The 16,002-nt window shown below is 38.9% G+C and overlaps 1 protein-coding gene across 3 annotated transcripts in view; it reads right to left on the bottom strand.

Moving 5' to 3' along the window:
• LOC122559541 (receptor-type tyrosine-protein phosphatase zeta) overlaps positions 1-16,002 on the bottom strand; it is a 265,364-nt gene that overhangs the window by 55,027 nt on the left and 194,335 nt on the right. For 2 of the 3 annotated variants that reach the window (XM_043709180.2, XM_043709179.2), the window contains exons 12-13: positions 13,285-15,856; positions 4,088-4,232 (exon numbers count right to left, since the gene is read on the bottom strand). In XM_043709180.2, the coding sequence (XP_043565115.2) occupies positions 4,088-4,232; positions 13,285-15,856 (2,717 nt within the window). The remainder of the gene's footprint in view (positions 1-4,087; positions 4,233-13,284; positions 15,857-16,002) is intronic. The other variant, XM_087997408.1, reaches the window with a different exon arrangement.

The raw sequence follows: 16,002 nt of genomic DNA, 5'->3' as shown, positions 1-16,002 counted from the left end.
TAATACCATCAACATTATCCTGACAGGCATAAAATTCACAAAAGAGGAGGAGAACGACAACAGACTCCCATTCCTAGATGTGACAGTTGAACATACAGTCAATGGAGAGCTTCAAACCAGCATCTACAGAAAAACAACACACACAGACCAAATACTTAACTTCAGAAGCAATCATCCCACACCCACAAATGGAGCTGCATCAAGACATTATTTCAATGAGCTACATCACACTGCAGCACCCAAGAACTACAAAAGCAGAAGAAAAATATCTATACAACATAGAGTCAATGGGTACCCAATAAACACAATCTGCCAATTCCCCAGAAACAAACCCAAACAAGCAGACACAACGCAACCAAAAACTATAGCCACATTACGTCACATCAAAGACCTATCAGAAATGATTTCTAGACTAGTCAGACCACTTGGCACCACATTAGCTCACAAACCTACTAACACACTTAAACAGTGCCTAATGAACTTAAAGATCCATTAGATACCACCAGCAAAACTAACATCACTTACAAGATACCACACAAGAACTGTAAAAAAACACTACACCTGACAAACTAGCAGAAAACCTGTCATCAGGATATATGAACACCAACTGGTCACAAAAATACATGACCCACTATCACTAATTTCCATACACACAGAGAAAGAAGGACACCACTTTGACTGGGACAACACACACATCCTAGAACAGGAGAAACAAAGACATGCACGAGAACTTTTAGAAGCATGGCATTCTAACCAGAACTCCATCAATAAACACATTAATTTAGACCCTCTCAACCTCCCTTGAAAAAAAACAACCGGAAATGACATCACCCACCTTAAAAAAACCAAGACCTATAAATAGAGAGGCGGGACATACCACCAGTGCTTCAGTGGAGACTCTCACTGAAGATGTTACCTAGGATGGTGACGAAACATCTGAAAACAAACCTTCATGCTCAGCAAGCTAACTTACATACTTATCATCAACCTGAGCTACAAATCTTCTCAAAAATCGCCAACCTTTAAGTATGAACTAGCCTATCTGTAATTGCATTCTTTCTTTTAAAAACAATTGTATGAAGTGAAGGTAAATGAGGAAGATTAAAAATGAAGAATTTATGTGGACAAATAGGGAGTTTGTGTCAGTGATGGTGAAAACTCTGAGAAAAAGTGGCTACTCATAGAAATATAGAAAATAGGAGCAAAAGTATGCCATTCAGCCCATTTGACCCTGTTCCTGTTCACCCCATAGCCTTTGATCCCTTTAGCCATAAGAACTTTATCTAAGTCCTTCCGGAAAACATTCAATGTCTTGGCCTCAACCACTTTCTGTGGCAAAGAATTCACAGGCTCATGAATCTCTGGGTGAAGAAATTTCTGCTCATCTCAATCCTAAATGGCCTACCCTGTATCCTTAAACACCATATCTTGTAACCCCTTCTTTGGATTCCCCAATCATCAGGAACATCTGTCTTGCATTTACCCTGTCTAGCTTTATTAGAATTTTATAGGTTTCTATGAAATCCTCCTTATTCTTCCAAACTCCAATGAATATAAACCTAACCAATCCAGTCTCTCTTCAGATGTCTGTCCTGCCATCTGAGGATACTCAAGTATGTTTCTTAATTTGGACAACGTGGATTCTTTCAGGCTGGTATCAGGTACAAATTCCAAGACAGATTGTATTTCAATACATTCATTCTCATGGAGTTGTCATAGATGAGTACAATCAATGTGCATTTTACCTGAAGTCTGGTATACTAACTCTCATGGCAATTATTCAAACGCACAAAACAGAACTCTATTCTTGACACACAGCAGCTTGGGAAAAATTATTAAAACATATTTTCCTACACACTGACTGTAATAGCCATCCCAATATATCCATCTGTTTTGTTTAATTGTCCACCCGCAGCAAGGCTGAGGCAGAGTGTTGCTAAGTAAGCTTCCTGCTAATTATCACTCTATTAAAAAGGAATAAGTGCTGACAGGTTTATTGCCATTGCTGTACAATCTAGCGGTTGTATCTTTGATATTCCTCAATCTGCCAGATCATTTCTTTGGCACCTTCCCTCTACGGCTGAAGGAACAAATCCCCAATGGCCAAATCTCTTGTTAATATCATCAGGCTTTTAATCAGGTACTTAACAAGCTAAAAAGGCAATATTAATGAATCGTGTCAAACCTCTGAAAATTATTGATATATAATTAACAAATAAAAACTCGCTCTTATTTTCCATGATGGAACTGGTGACTCTACGATGTCTAACAATGAAACACAATGAGATAATGTGCTCATTACAACATCTTGGAGCAACCTCCACCTGGCCTCTCCTCTCTGACCGGAGATTGAAACTAGCTGAGAAGTTAAATGCCCACACTCATCAATGCTGTCTCAAATTCTTGGGATGCTGGATCATTTTGGCAAAATGTACCATTGAAAAACTTGCACATTTAAACCTCTTTGACTAGAGAGTTATTATCCTCGGTAGTTTTGAAACGGCCAATTTCTGTACAACGTAAAATTTACTTCCGCCAAATTGCTGATTTTTGGCTCCAGACAGGTCAAAATAATTTGAATTTTGCAAGCTTAGCATCCCAACTATGCAAGCCAATGCCTTTCTCTTGGTCTTTGGTTACCTACTTCCAAATCCACAATCTTAGGGTGAGAAAGTAACATTATGTAGAGCACTGCAGGTTATTGCTTTGTACTTCACAGCCAGCTTCTTGCACCAGAGTCCCCCTTTATCCCCAACCCAACACATGTAAAAATGCTGCTTGCACTCAGGATTTGACTTCAAAACTTTTCAATTTTACTAAATCAGATTGTCATCCTTTATACATCAATGCTTTGTCTGTGTGTATTTCTCTCCTGAACAGGGCAGGCTTCCATTTATAACACAACTCGCTGGCCTGAAGCACTTTGCCACTGTTGGAAGTGTAGTCACTTGCTCTAAACTTTGTCTTTTTAGTTTTGTGGTTTCCTTCCACTTTGATTGTTCTGATAGCAGGCAGGCCATATCATTATGTGGATGGCCTCAGTGAGTGTTACACTGACAGCTTGAAGAGTAGGTGTGGAGAGGGCTTTGATGAAGGTGGTAAAGCTGGAGAAGTACCAAATTAATTCTGATCTCATCCTCAGGCAGCATCTCGATAATTGCAATAGAGAGAACTGGGAAGTGCTCAAGAATAGAATCACTGGATGAATACTCCCTCCATCTCTGACCCTGGACTGTATCCTCCACTAATGACAGGGCACTGAAAATGCACGGAACACTCCTACTCTGTTTCAATTGAAATCATCACAGGTTGGAATGCGGTCAAAGGGACACTCCTATTTTAAAAGAATTGAAGAACTGTAGAAAACATGCAACAAAGATTCAACAGGGTGATGCCAGGAATTAGAGGATACAATAATGATAGGAGAATTAGGATATCATTATTCTTTTTGGCCGAGAGTCAGTATTGCTGCGTTTTATGGAGTATTTCTCACTGTATCTTGCCAATATCACCATATTCACTATCTGCCATGTTTCTGTGGCGCCACTTTCACACATTGTAGCCACATCTTACAACATGCCATGCCCAGGAGTAATCATTATAACTGGGAGCTGCCTTGCATGCTCCGATTGCCTAGTGGTATTATCACAACATGATTAAGCCAGAAACTCAACTAATATTCTGGGGACCCGGGTTTGAATCCCACTGCAGCAAATGGTGAAATTTGAATTCAATAGTAAATATCTGGAATTAAGAATCTATTGATGTCCACGAAACCAGATGGAAACACCCATCTGGTTCACTAAAGCCCTTCGAGGAAGGAAACTTGCCATCCTCTCCTGGTCTGGCCTACATGTGACTCCAGAGTCTTCTTTGATGGGGATTACACAGTGTCCCGGTATACAGCCTCCAACTATACTGGAGTGACAACTGTGTAGCCAGCAGAAAATCCAGGCTAGAAATTACTGTGCGATAGAAATAGATTCAATTAACATGATCTAATTAGCTGTATTTATATTATCTTCATCTATGTTTCCAAACAAATATTTGTCAGCTAATAGAATTACCATGATTTCAGATCACTCACCTCCAGTATATAAGGATAGCTACCAGCAGCATCAAACATAGGAAGGTGAGAGCTGATACCACCACAAGAGGGATAATTGCTTTTTTTTCTGTCTCTAACCCAACTGCCAAACCTATACGGGACTCATGGCTGCTGTTACTGGCCTCTGTGGTTGTAGAAAAAGCAAAAGGATTAAAAAACAGTTTTACCATAAGCAAACCAGAACGAAACAGCAAACCACACTCATGACAGTACAATAAGAACATCAAAGTTTCATGACTAATCTTCAGTTATATGCCCAAAATATAATTTGCTTGAGACTGCTTACCTGTACAACATAAAATAAGTGGTAATAAACTTTCAAGCTACTCAAGAGAGAAGTAAAAGGTGAAGAACAGTGACAATGAAGTAACCAGCGAAAGCATAGTCCCAGCACCACCAAGCAACACAACATACCCCACACATATCAAAGCAGAAGGACGATCAGAGGGTACTATGAAACCTTCATCTTATTTAAAATCTTATGGTTTTAAACAATGATTAGATTTCTTAAGTAAATTTCAAACAAATTGACAAAAATACTGGCATTATGTCTTGGTCAGATAAGAAGTTGTCAGCTTGAATTGAAACTGATCACAGGTAGTGATCATTTTGCATGAAATCCACGCACAAGATATTACAATAATGAACCGTGAGATTTTTCTAATGGTTACAAATTACGAAGACAAATAACCAAGCCACAGTGTGTAATCTTGTTAACCATTCTCTAGCTGATATGTGTTGCTTTATTTTGTCCCTGCACATAGTCAAATTCTGTTATCTTTCCATTGCTTCCTTTCATTTGTGAAGTCTGCCTCAAAGCATTTTTACCTTTTTACCTTTCAGATAGCTCTTCAGTACCTGACCAAAGAGCAGTGCTCCAAAAGCTTGTACTTCCAAATACACCTGTTGGACCATTATGTGATGTTTAACTTTCTTCTGAATGCCATTCTGCATGGGGCAACATCACAGCAGCACAAACAGACGAGCCTGCAGGATCCTGAGTCTCTCAGGCACACAAGTGGTCACTTGGTAGGGATTTTGGTGCATCAGTTCCTGGGACAGTGATGCCCTATCCCACCTGACATGCCAGTCAATCAGAAATACTGCCTCAGATGCCATGCCAGCTGGTGGCACAGGACCCAAAAACTCCAGGAACAGTGAGCAAGGTAAGTGAATTTGAAGTGTGGGGGATGGGGAAGGAGGAAAGCACAGCCTGGGGAGATGGAGTTGTACAGGGGGCTGGCTTGCAGTGATCAACACGACTACCACCACCCTCAAGCCTCACCCATCCGTGTCTTCAATCACTCCTCAGATTGGACGGATGGAGGCAACCCACCAACATGCCTATATTTCACCAATCAAAAAGGTACAACTCTATGACTGCCACAGTTCTTACCTGTCAAGGAAAGAGTTAACCACAGTGATCATAATGAGGCCCTTAAGTGATGAACAATTAACCACTTAAGGGCTTCAATTGATGGTAGACTGCGGAACTCAAGTGTGGCGTCTTCCTGCCTCAAATTTCATTTCAATGGAAGTGGGAAGACAGTGGGTATCTCTGAAGCCAACCCAGTTGACAATCTCTCCTTCCATCTACCTTGCCAGTCACTTGTCAGGAGGGCATGATTCAGTCCTTTGTTTCTACGGGTGTTCATAAACCTCTCTCATGAGGCTATCTGTATCTCTTGCTGTCAAACCCATTCCTTACCTTTTGCTTTTTGTAAAACTTTTCTTGCCCTGTTTTCTCTATCTTGACTGCCTGAAAAATGCTCCTTTAATGTTTGACTCAACAGCTGGTCTCACTTTGTATAGTGTGTTGCAAAGGACAGCTAATAGTTTTGTGGGAACACTGCATGTGTAGGAATAGGCTGTTGATGAGAAAGAAACAGAATCATTTGGATCTAGCAGCTGTAATGTAAGGAAGTAGGTGTCTTGGTTTAGCATATGGTGTAAGTGCATAGAGGTATTCAGATGAGTGGCCATGACTGCAGGTGTGACAGCACTTGTGAAAGGGGCAAGGGCTGGCAACATTATGCGGTTGATGAGAAAGAACAGTAAACATTTTCCGAAATGAAAGCAAGTTAAATGAGTTACAAATTCAGCAAGTTACAATGAGCAAGGATAGCAAAATCCCGATTCCAGTGTTGCAACTGAAAACAATAAATTCTGGACATCACAGTGGGTCACGCAGCATCGAAACTTTTCGAGTCTAGATGAGTCTTCATCAGAGATTTGATGAAGAGTCATGTAGACTCGAAATATTAGTTTGCTTTCTCTCTCTGGATGCTGTCTGACCTGCTGTGACCTCCAGCGTTTGTTGTTTTCAGTACAGATTCCAGCAGCTGCAGGAATTTGTTCCTACCAATGTTGCAACTGCTGTTATGATGCCATCTGCTGACAAGTATTGCAAATAACAGATCTGGATTAGGACGATTGTAGGTTGCTCAGTTAATTAGCCGGTAAACAGCTAATATAAAGCAATGTTCTTGTTGTACATAGTTACTCTTTTGAACCTGCATGACTCCTGCCAATTAAGCTATTTTTTCACCATAAATCCCCATTGAGCATGATAGGTTGCAACAATGCATTTCGGGCCCATTTGAAAATGTCATGGAGATAAAATGCCTGGCTTATGAAGAGAATTACCCATTTTCAGATAAAACTGTCAATATCTGTTTTGGCACCCAATAGTGGAAGAAACTCTGTCTTTATTTTCAATAGTCCAACCAGATGTCATTCATTACAGTCTGCAATTTGTCAGTCTAATTAATAACCCTTAATAAAATGTACTTCAATGTGAAGTGGAATTTTAAAAAATGCTGATTTAGCCGTGTGTAATTGCACTGTAATTGTGCAAGAGGTGAGATTGGGGTGAGGTAAAGGTCCAGAAGATTAAAATAATTACTGAGCCTCTCTCTTTGAGAGTGAAATGAAAGAACTATTTAGAACATTATTTGGGATGGTGCTCAATTTGTCGCAGTAATTACCTTTTGATATAATTATTTTATCCCTTCCAGTCCTGCTGGGAGATGCAGACTGTGGTTACTCCCTGAGCCTCCCATGCATTTCAATTGGCTTTAGCCTAGAACCAAATGTTAGCTAGTGCATTCTGAAATAAAACTGGCCATGTTGAGCTGCCAGGCCCACTCTAGCCCCTGACTGTGGTGCTAATGAGACACGTTATACAGGCACTAAAGGTTCTGGTTGTACAGTTTACATGGGGGCAGTTAGGTAACAGTACATCGCATCAAAATACCAAAGCATTGAAAGTCTGTAATATTGCAATATAAAGATCTGAAAAGCATCAAATAATACAATCATAACTAGCTAACCCTCTAAATGATGATCAAGGTGAAGAAATAAAATGAGTTGTTGGCTAAAGCTTTTTGTGTGAATCACTTCTAATTCAAATTGACAATGTTACTGGTAGGACCAGTTTAGCAGAATTATATATGGAGAATCAACCAACCTGTGAACTTTAGTTATCCTTCCTCCTCCTCTAAATAGCTAATAAAGAGACCTCCAATATTCTTTAAAAAATGGAACCAGTGAATCAAAAAACAACAAAAATAAAAACCCATGTACCTTTGAAAATACATCTGAAATCATTCGTCCCTGTAACTACACATATGAATTGCTAAAAAAACATGAAAAATAATATGCTTTGCAACTTAGTGTGATGATGTAACTTCACTAGAAAACCTCCACAATGTATAATCCCAATCAGACATTGTGGGATGTTGGAAAACAGACTGATGTCTGTCTTCAATGACAAATTGGTTAAGACAACAAATTTGATAACTGCTGAAAGATATGTGGATTTTAATGATCCTGCAGCATGCCAGTGATATCAAGAATATGTCACATTGTAAAAGGTGTCAGCTTGCTTTCATAAGTACTATCTGAAAAATGGGTCAGGTTTCTTTTACAGTGGCAATTTCAGATAGTTATATGCTTAACTGCACATTAAGGTTTTCATTTAAAAAAAACACAAGTTGCTGGTTGTATGATGATTTTGAAGCAGCAGGATATGCACTTTCTTCACCAATTAGATTAATGGGTTGAATAAAAGAGCAGAGTGAGAAATAAAGAGAAGGAAAAGAAGATTGACTTGAGAGGGGGAAAATGATGGAAAATAACATGGCATCTTTAAAATAGATCATAGTATCCTTCGTGAGGAAGCATGCCATTCGTGTCCCCATCGACCCTCCAACCAGCATCCCACCCTCCTCATAACCCTGCATTTCCCATGACTAATCCACCGAGCCTACACAACCCTAGACATTATGGGAAATTGAGCATGGCCAATCCACTTAACCTGCACATCTTCGGACTATGGGAGGAACTTTAGACTGACACGGGGAGAATGTGCAAACTTCACGCAGACAATTACCCGAGGCTAGAATTGAACCTGGGTCTGTGAGGCAACAATGCTAACCACTGAGCAGCTGTGCTGAAATCGTTCAAAGCAGTCCACATTTATAATTTATTTTCTTGGGAAGGGAAGTTAATTGGCAGCCACTAGCAATTAACAGGCTGTTAAAAGATTGCTTATTCAAATACCTACTGGACTAATTAAGGTGTGGAGAATTCAAGTGCAATTCCATGAAACTCTCAGAGATATTAAGAGCAAGAATCTGTTTTGTGTTGCTGATAGCGAAGCATCACAAATCAGCCAGCAACTTGTGGCAATTTACAATTTATCTCTTTCTTACTCCATGGACAATGTGCACAATAATGGCAAATATCAGCCAGAAAGTAAAGATCTTGATATTCTGATGGGCATAAAAGTGCTGGTGCAAGGTTCACTGGAGTTAAAGATTTGGACTTCGTGGAAGCCATGATACAGCTGACTCTGTGGGAATTATCTACACAATTGAATATTCTAATTGACAATTCTCTCCAACGAGAAACCTCCTAAAATGTTCATTAAACTTGGAGCAGGCAAAAGGTACAGAGATCAGGATGATTGTGGGGAGTGGAGGAGGTTACTTTGACAAGGCAAGTTTGAGGACCTCAAGGAGGGGATGCATGGGAAGATTGTTAAGGTTCTATTTAATTCAACCCTCAAACCTGAACCCAGGTAAGAACATAGAGCTATCACACTACGAGACTGACTTCAGCAGTAATATTTACCATTAGAGGCAACTACACAGGATAACAGCAAGAATAGGTCAGTGGCAGAATCTTAAATAGGTAAAATATTCATGAAAGAACTTGACAATATAAGGTGAACATGTATGTTAGGTTTTTGTTTTTTTTGGCACTGAGTCAGTGTTTTGTCCCATTAAGCCCAGTCCTGCTCAGATAATGAATGTCATGGTTTCACTACACTGAATTAATTTCCTGAAGAACATTTTTCCCTAACAACCCAAAGAAATTAAGTAAAATGCACCAATAACTTCTGAATCTCTACTGTTCAACTTCATCAAATATGACTTACTTCATTTGTATGAATGAAATGCCCTGACGAATGGCAAAACAAGTACCATGAAGCTCTTTATTATCCCTTTCCATACGTATTCCTAAAATTCTCAATCTAATTTCCAGCCAGCTATTTATTACGTTTTTTTCTTAAGTAATAAATCAACACAAAATTATCAGTTTCTTTTAAGGTTTTCAGTGCATTTTGAAGTGACTGTAATAGAAAATATAAAAGACACTATAAAAAAGTGATCATAGTAAATGTTGTCAAAGATACAGAGCAAATTATCACATGTAAAAGCTCATGTATTTCAGAATGATGTCTTCATGAACGTGTTAACCTTGTACTGCATAATCCAACCAACAAATAAGTTACTATTAAGTAATAGAATTAGGGAATATATTAGATTTATGTTGTGGAAAATTTGAGGTAATTACAGGAAACATTCTTTGAAATGTGAAAAAGCAGAGAAGGGATAACAAGGCTTGTAGAATATAATAAACTCCAACATTGCTTGTGTTGCACTGCAAAGTGCATTTGTTTCTTTCAGAAATTCATCATAAAAAGGTATGGATTTTGGATGAATCTATCACACAAAAGCTTCTCTGAGACTGATCATTTTGGGATGTTGGCACATCAATTAGATAACCTAATCCCAATAGATGCATTGATGGTCGTGAAAGGGCTTAGGGGACCTGTGTATAGGAACACTCCAGGCTGGAGACTGGCTGCTGAACTTTTTCCACTGTGCCACACAGGTGAACACTTGCCCATCACGGAGGTTTAGCTAAATTGTACACAATGTAACATTGCTATATCAAACATGATGGGGTCATGGATATTCCAAGCAGATAAATTGCCTTCACCATTTTTTAGTGGATATACCAAAATTCCAAACACCTAACAAATGTTATGTCTTTTTTAGTGGGTTAGTGGTAGAGCCTTTCCCGAGTATGGCAGTGTTCATGAATACATACTGATGGATGTTGCAAGATGTAACCTAATTTCCTGTCACTAGGTATAAATGAGTAAAGTGTGGACCAATGTTCAGTGCCTATGTTTTTGAGGGTTGTGGGCATTTCCTGATAAATATTACATCTTAATTATATTTGCTCCTTTACTTTCAGAAGCTGATGACTTCTGGATGGACCTCAGATAGAAGAAATCTGTGGAAGTATGAAAAATATTTTCAATTAATTTTGGACCATCCAATTACACGAGTGGCTTAGCATAAATGTTGCCCCACACACCAATGAATTAACAATGTGTCTACTTTAAGTAAGGTGAATAAATATGGGGAAGGGTTACAATGCACTTGATTTGCAAAATGTTACTGAGTTTTTTAAATTTGGCTTTCGAAAAGATTATATTCAGTTTTATCAATTTTTTTTAAAAAGCTCTGATTAACAGACCTACCAGATGGCGACGATACTGTCTTTTTGCTTAGAAACTTTGATTACTCGACAGTGGCTTTCTTTGGATAGTTGAATATTTCCTGCAAAGTCTCATGATCATATTTGTCCCTCAATATCATTTTTTTAATGCATGTTATTTTACAGTTAAACAAAGATCTGAAGTCATTTTTGACTAAGTGGTAAGAGTTACACATAGGGGCTGTAGTGCTGCTTGATAAAACTCCTGTTTTGAAGTCTGGCATGCTAGGATCACAGATCAGGGAAAGATGTACAGATGGGAATGTTTCAAGCTTATTGTACCAAGTAAAATAAATGACTGAAATGACAGTGCTGTGAAACAAATGCACCAAACTCTACCCCCAATTTCCAATTTACTGGTGGGTTCTGGGAGCGGAGCTTGTTCTTTCTGTGGTGAGTAACAGGATTCAGGTATCACAAAATACCTTTACATTGTATACACTATTCAATTATTTAAAAACAGCTTAACTTCCCATTTCTTTTTTCACTATTTTATATTCTTGCAGCAATTCTATCAACAGTGCATGCTAAGTTCATCCGCTTATGCTACACTGTTTGGTGTAATCACTAACATTGTAAATTTGCCAGCTACAAAGTGACATGTTAACTTGCCATCAGTGGTGAGTTAGTATTATTGAGAGTTGGAGAGCATAACACAAACCTATTTGTGGTTGATACATTGGAAAATCTCTTTGATTTCCAACAGACAGTTTAAAATGGATTAGATTAGAGTGGTGCTGGAAAAGCACAGCAGTTCAGGCAGCATCCGAGGAGCAGGGAAATGGAGCCAGCAAAGTATCTGGTTGCAGCTTCATTTGGCTCATTTTTTGTTTGTCACATTTTAATTGTGTCAGAATTAACTCCAAAATGATTCATCAATCACCAACTATATTACTACAATCCTTCCTGTAGGAACAGGAAATTTGTATTACATTTGAATAGGAATCTAAGATATATAGATCAACACATTGACTGTAAGAAAGCTTAATTGCTAATCTACTGTTGTACCCGCTCATACTATGAAATTGAATGACACCACACAGCTCAGTGAGAAATATACAACAACACAGGTTTCACTCTCTTGCATTTCTATGAGGATTCAGTTGACAATAAAGACATATCAGGATTGATAACGATAACATAATAACATTACTGAAACTCTCAGAAGTATTATTCTCTAAAACACACATCTTAAAATAATTTATAAGCAGTTGGTTGATATTGCCAGTTGAAATACCTTTTAAAAAAATCAAATTCTGTAAATTTTCATGCAATGCCACTTATTAAGTAAGGCATCCATGACAGCAAATTGAAGTTAAATTATATTGATTAAAATATCAGACCTTCTTTAAACTCAAACACTATTGCATCTATTTGACCAAAAATTATTATGCACACTGTATTTGTAGCAATATTATTCAATTTTTGTTCCATAGTACTTTGCAAGGAAGGTAATGGATTTTTTTTTTAAATTAAAGGCTACTTTATGCAAACTGAATATCTCCCCTTGCCCAAAAGAACAGACTTTCATAATATTTTTAACTATGAGTCAGGGAAGTAAGGAACACAGTGTATCTTAAAAACCTGTGCAATGGACTTGTTACTGTCACAACTTAGAAAAGAGTTGATAAGGGAATACTTGTGAATGCGACACCATCATTTGTCTAATCACTGATATATTCTCTACCATCCGCTATTCGAATCAAAGTTTATTTCACTAATTTCCTTGAAGAGCGTATAAATATATTTGCAATTGCTGTAAAAGGTCCAGTAAGTTACTCAATTGCAATGTTGCATATTTCTCAAATTACCAAAGATGCTAACCCAGTGCTCACTTATGATGAAGCTTGAACACTTGCTGAACCTTGATATTGCAATATAAATTATTCACAGTTGGCATCAGTTTACACGATAGGAGATCATTCTGTGCTACTCAGCAAACAGTCTCATGATAGCTCAATTTCTCAGGTTGCTTTGAATAAATTGAGAACAATGCAGTTAAGTGAAGCATAATATACAAGTTTGATGGCAATTCTAACTTAATTTGGATCATTACCAAATCAGAATTATTGAAAATCTATATTTAAAGTTTGGTTTACATTAATTTAAAATTCTACTGACTTTTACAGACATTGATCGGCTATTGACCCCATCAACCATGATTACAGTCACATTGATACAGAAATGAGCAGGTCATCTTAGTACTAAGCCTTTTCCGGCATCAATAAGGATCCCACTACCAAGGTTGCTGACCATCCCCTCCAGAGCTGCATTGATTTCAACTTTAGTTTTGCAAATGGCTTTCAGTCATAACTAACCTGCCTCATAAATGTCGAATAAGGTAGTTTCAAGCCCACTAGTTACAGATGGAGCTGAAGGCAGTGATGTCCTTGGTTCTGCTGCTTTACCTGTGCCTGTTGTACTGTCTAACGCTCTATAATTATACTCGAGGGAACTTAACACCATTGAAGTTTCATTAACAGTTAGACTATCAGATGTACTCTGGCCAGAACCACTCTCCTCTTCAGTGGTCAGGAAGGTACTAGTCCTAGAGTATGATGGGGACTGTTTCGTAGTTACTGTCGTGGTCCAATTATGTCTTGCTACTATTGTTGGTCTTTTGTGCTTTCCAGTGGATGCTTTTGGCGTCAGTGCTGTTGCCATGTAGTGATTTCTGTCCGCATCTGAATCTGTTAAATTGAAGTTAAGAGTAGTGAGGAATACGTTTTCTTCAGAAGACGCAGGTGGTCGTGATAAGATCTGGGAATACTGACTATTCTGCTCCTTTGTAGTGCTGAATATCTGCCCACTTATGTGACTTTCTTCCTCAGATCTGGGGTAAAATGTTGTCCGAACACTACCATCTGTCTCAGACAAATCAATCTCTGAACCAGAAGACCACGGTTCACCATCCTGACTTTCACTCAGCAATGTGACAGAGGAAGGCACAGAAGGGGCTGGCAAGGGAGCAGCAGAACCTTGCACATTTAGCTCCCTGCTAGGAGTTGTAGCTGGAACAGAAATGTACGATGCATCACCATATAATAAAGGTAGGCTAGTAGGAACAGAAAACTGGTTATTGGAAACAGTAGAGGAAACATAAGAGAGTGCATTATCACTGGAAGGCATGAGGGAAACATAAAGCATTGTCTCATTTTTCCACAATGTTTCGGTATCACTCAATGATCTTGTATTACCAGAGAGACTAACAGTAGCTTGCAGCAATAATTCATGAGTAAATAAAGCAGGAGCAGTTGCAGTTGATATTTGACTGTTGGGAAAAACAGGAGGAGCATACGAAGATATTTTGCTTTCATAGGAAGCAGGGATCGCTTGAAGCAACGTGTCAGCAACAGTGGGTGCAGAAGTAACATTCAAAGTCTCATCACTGGGAACAACAAGTGGAGTCAAAGGCAACATCAAACTGTTGGAAAGGGCAGGAGTAACATGAAGTAATATTTCATTCTCTTTAGAACTAGGGTAAGTTTGAAGAGACATCACACCACTGGGTAAAGGAAGGGCAGATTCAAACAACAGGTCACCAACAGAGGTTGCAGTGGTGGTATGCTGCACCAACTCACTGCTAAATGCAGCAGAAGTCACATGGAGTAATGCTGGAATTTCAGAGGAACTCTGAAGGTCATAAGGGAGTACCTCAGTAGAGGAGGAAGCAGGGATAGTATGAAGAGACACCACATTGCTAGCTAAAGGAAGGGTAGCTTGAGCATCAACATTGGCTGGTAGAGATGAACCAGACACTCCCACAAAAGTAGCTTGAAGCAACATTTGACTGCTAGGAAAAACATGGGCAGAAGGAGGTAATGTCTCGCTAGCTAGGGAATCAAAGGTCACATACAGAGACATTGGGTCAGTCGATAAAGGACTTGTCATTTGAATAAACACTTCACTATTAGCAGAAGCAGAAGATTGATAAAAAGATGCACTGAATAAGGAGGGAGTAGGCTGCAGCTGTGCTTCATCATGGGTATAAGCAGAGGTAGCATGAAAGGACACTTTGCTGTTTGAGGGCACAGTGGTAGTTTGAAACACCATCTCACCAGTAGAGTAAGGAGAGGTAGCTGGGATTTCCTTCTCTTTAGGTAAGGTATTTAATCTGTCAATGGAATCTGGAGTACTGTGTAGGTATGTTTCTTGGTCAGGAGGAAGAAGGGTTTCAGAAAACAACTCATGCGACGCAAGTACATTCCTGGTGGGAGGGGTTACCATATTTGGGTAAACTGTTGCTGTAGAAGCGACAGAATCAGGAACCACACTGTGCTCTTGGGAATTAATTATTTCATTGGCTGACATCATTTGCTCTTTCCCAGAATCCATATGAGGTATGACAATCATTGTTTCAGACAACAAATTGGGAGTTGAATTACTCATGAGACCATCTTCAGGTGTAACTGCCTGAGGAATATTCCTCATGCCAAAGCTGGGTACACTGAATATATTGTCAGGTTCTGTTGCAGTACTGAAGTGTGGGGTTTCTTTGGGTGTAACTGGAATTCTTGCTTGGTGGGTGGTGGTGAAAATTTCATTCAAATCCAGGGGTCCTACGGCTGAAGAATCGTCCGAGTCCTCTGCTATGGAAGAGATCATGATTTCATAGGGCAGTGCAGTATCCTTGGATATTGTTTCAACCACAGTCATGGAGGGGGGATAAATAATATCGGGAATGGTAACCTTTGTGGTTATTTCCTCATTTCCCTTGGCAAAATACTTTTCATTAGGAACAGCATTTGCATTCTGTTCTTTGTCATTGATGGATATGGATTTTTCATTTTCAGCTTCCACACTCTTCTCTTTCCACTGGTGATTAAATACCGGAGCCGTGTGAGTTTCAAGTAAAATTGGCTCTGATTGCACTGGATTAATTTCTGTTGGCTGAAGGAGAAAGAAAGATTTCTTTTAAAAATGGAAATGTGTCCATTTTATATATTCTATTGACCACAATTCACATAGAACTTGCCTCTGCAACGGTTTTGCCAGTGTAAAATAAACAGAACTGTTGAAGAAATAGTGACTAAAAA

The sequence above is a fragment of the Chiloscyllium plagiosum genome, unplaced genomic scaffold (assembly GCF_037043375.1).
Source record: "Chiloscyllium plagiosum isolate Xiang-an unplaced genomic scaffold, Cpla_swu_hap1 HiC_scaffold_19, whole genome shotgun sequence".
NCBI lineage: Eukaryota > Metazoa > Chordata > Chondrichthyes > Orectolobiformes > Hemiscylliidae > Chiloscyllium > Chiloscyllium plagiosum.
Note: the sequence above shows the minus strand (reverse complement) of the source record. Positions and strands in the feature narration are given on the sequence as shown.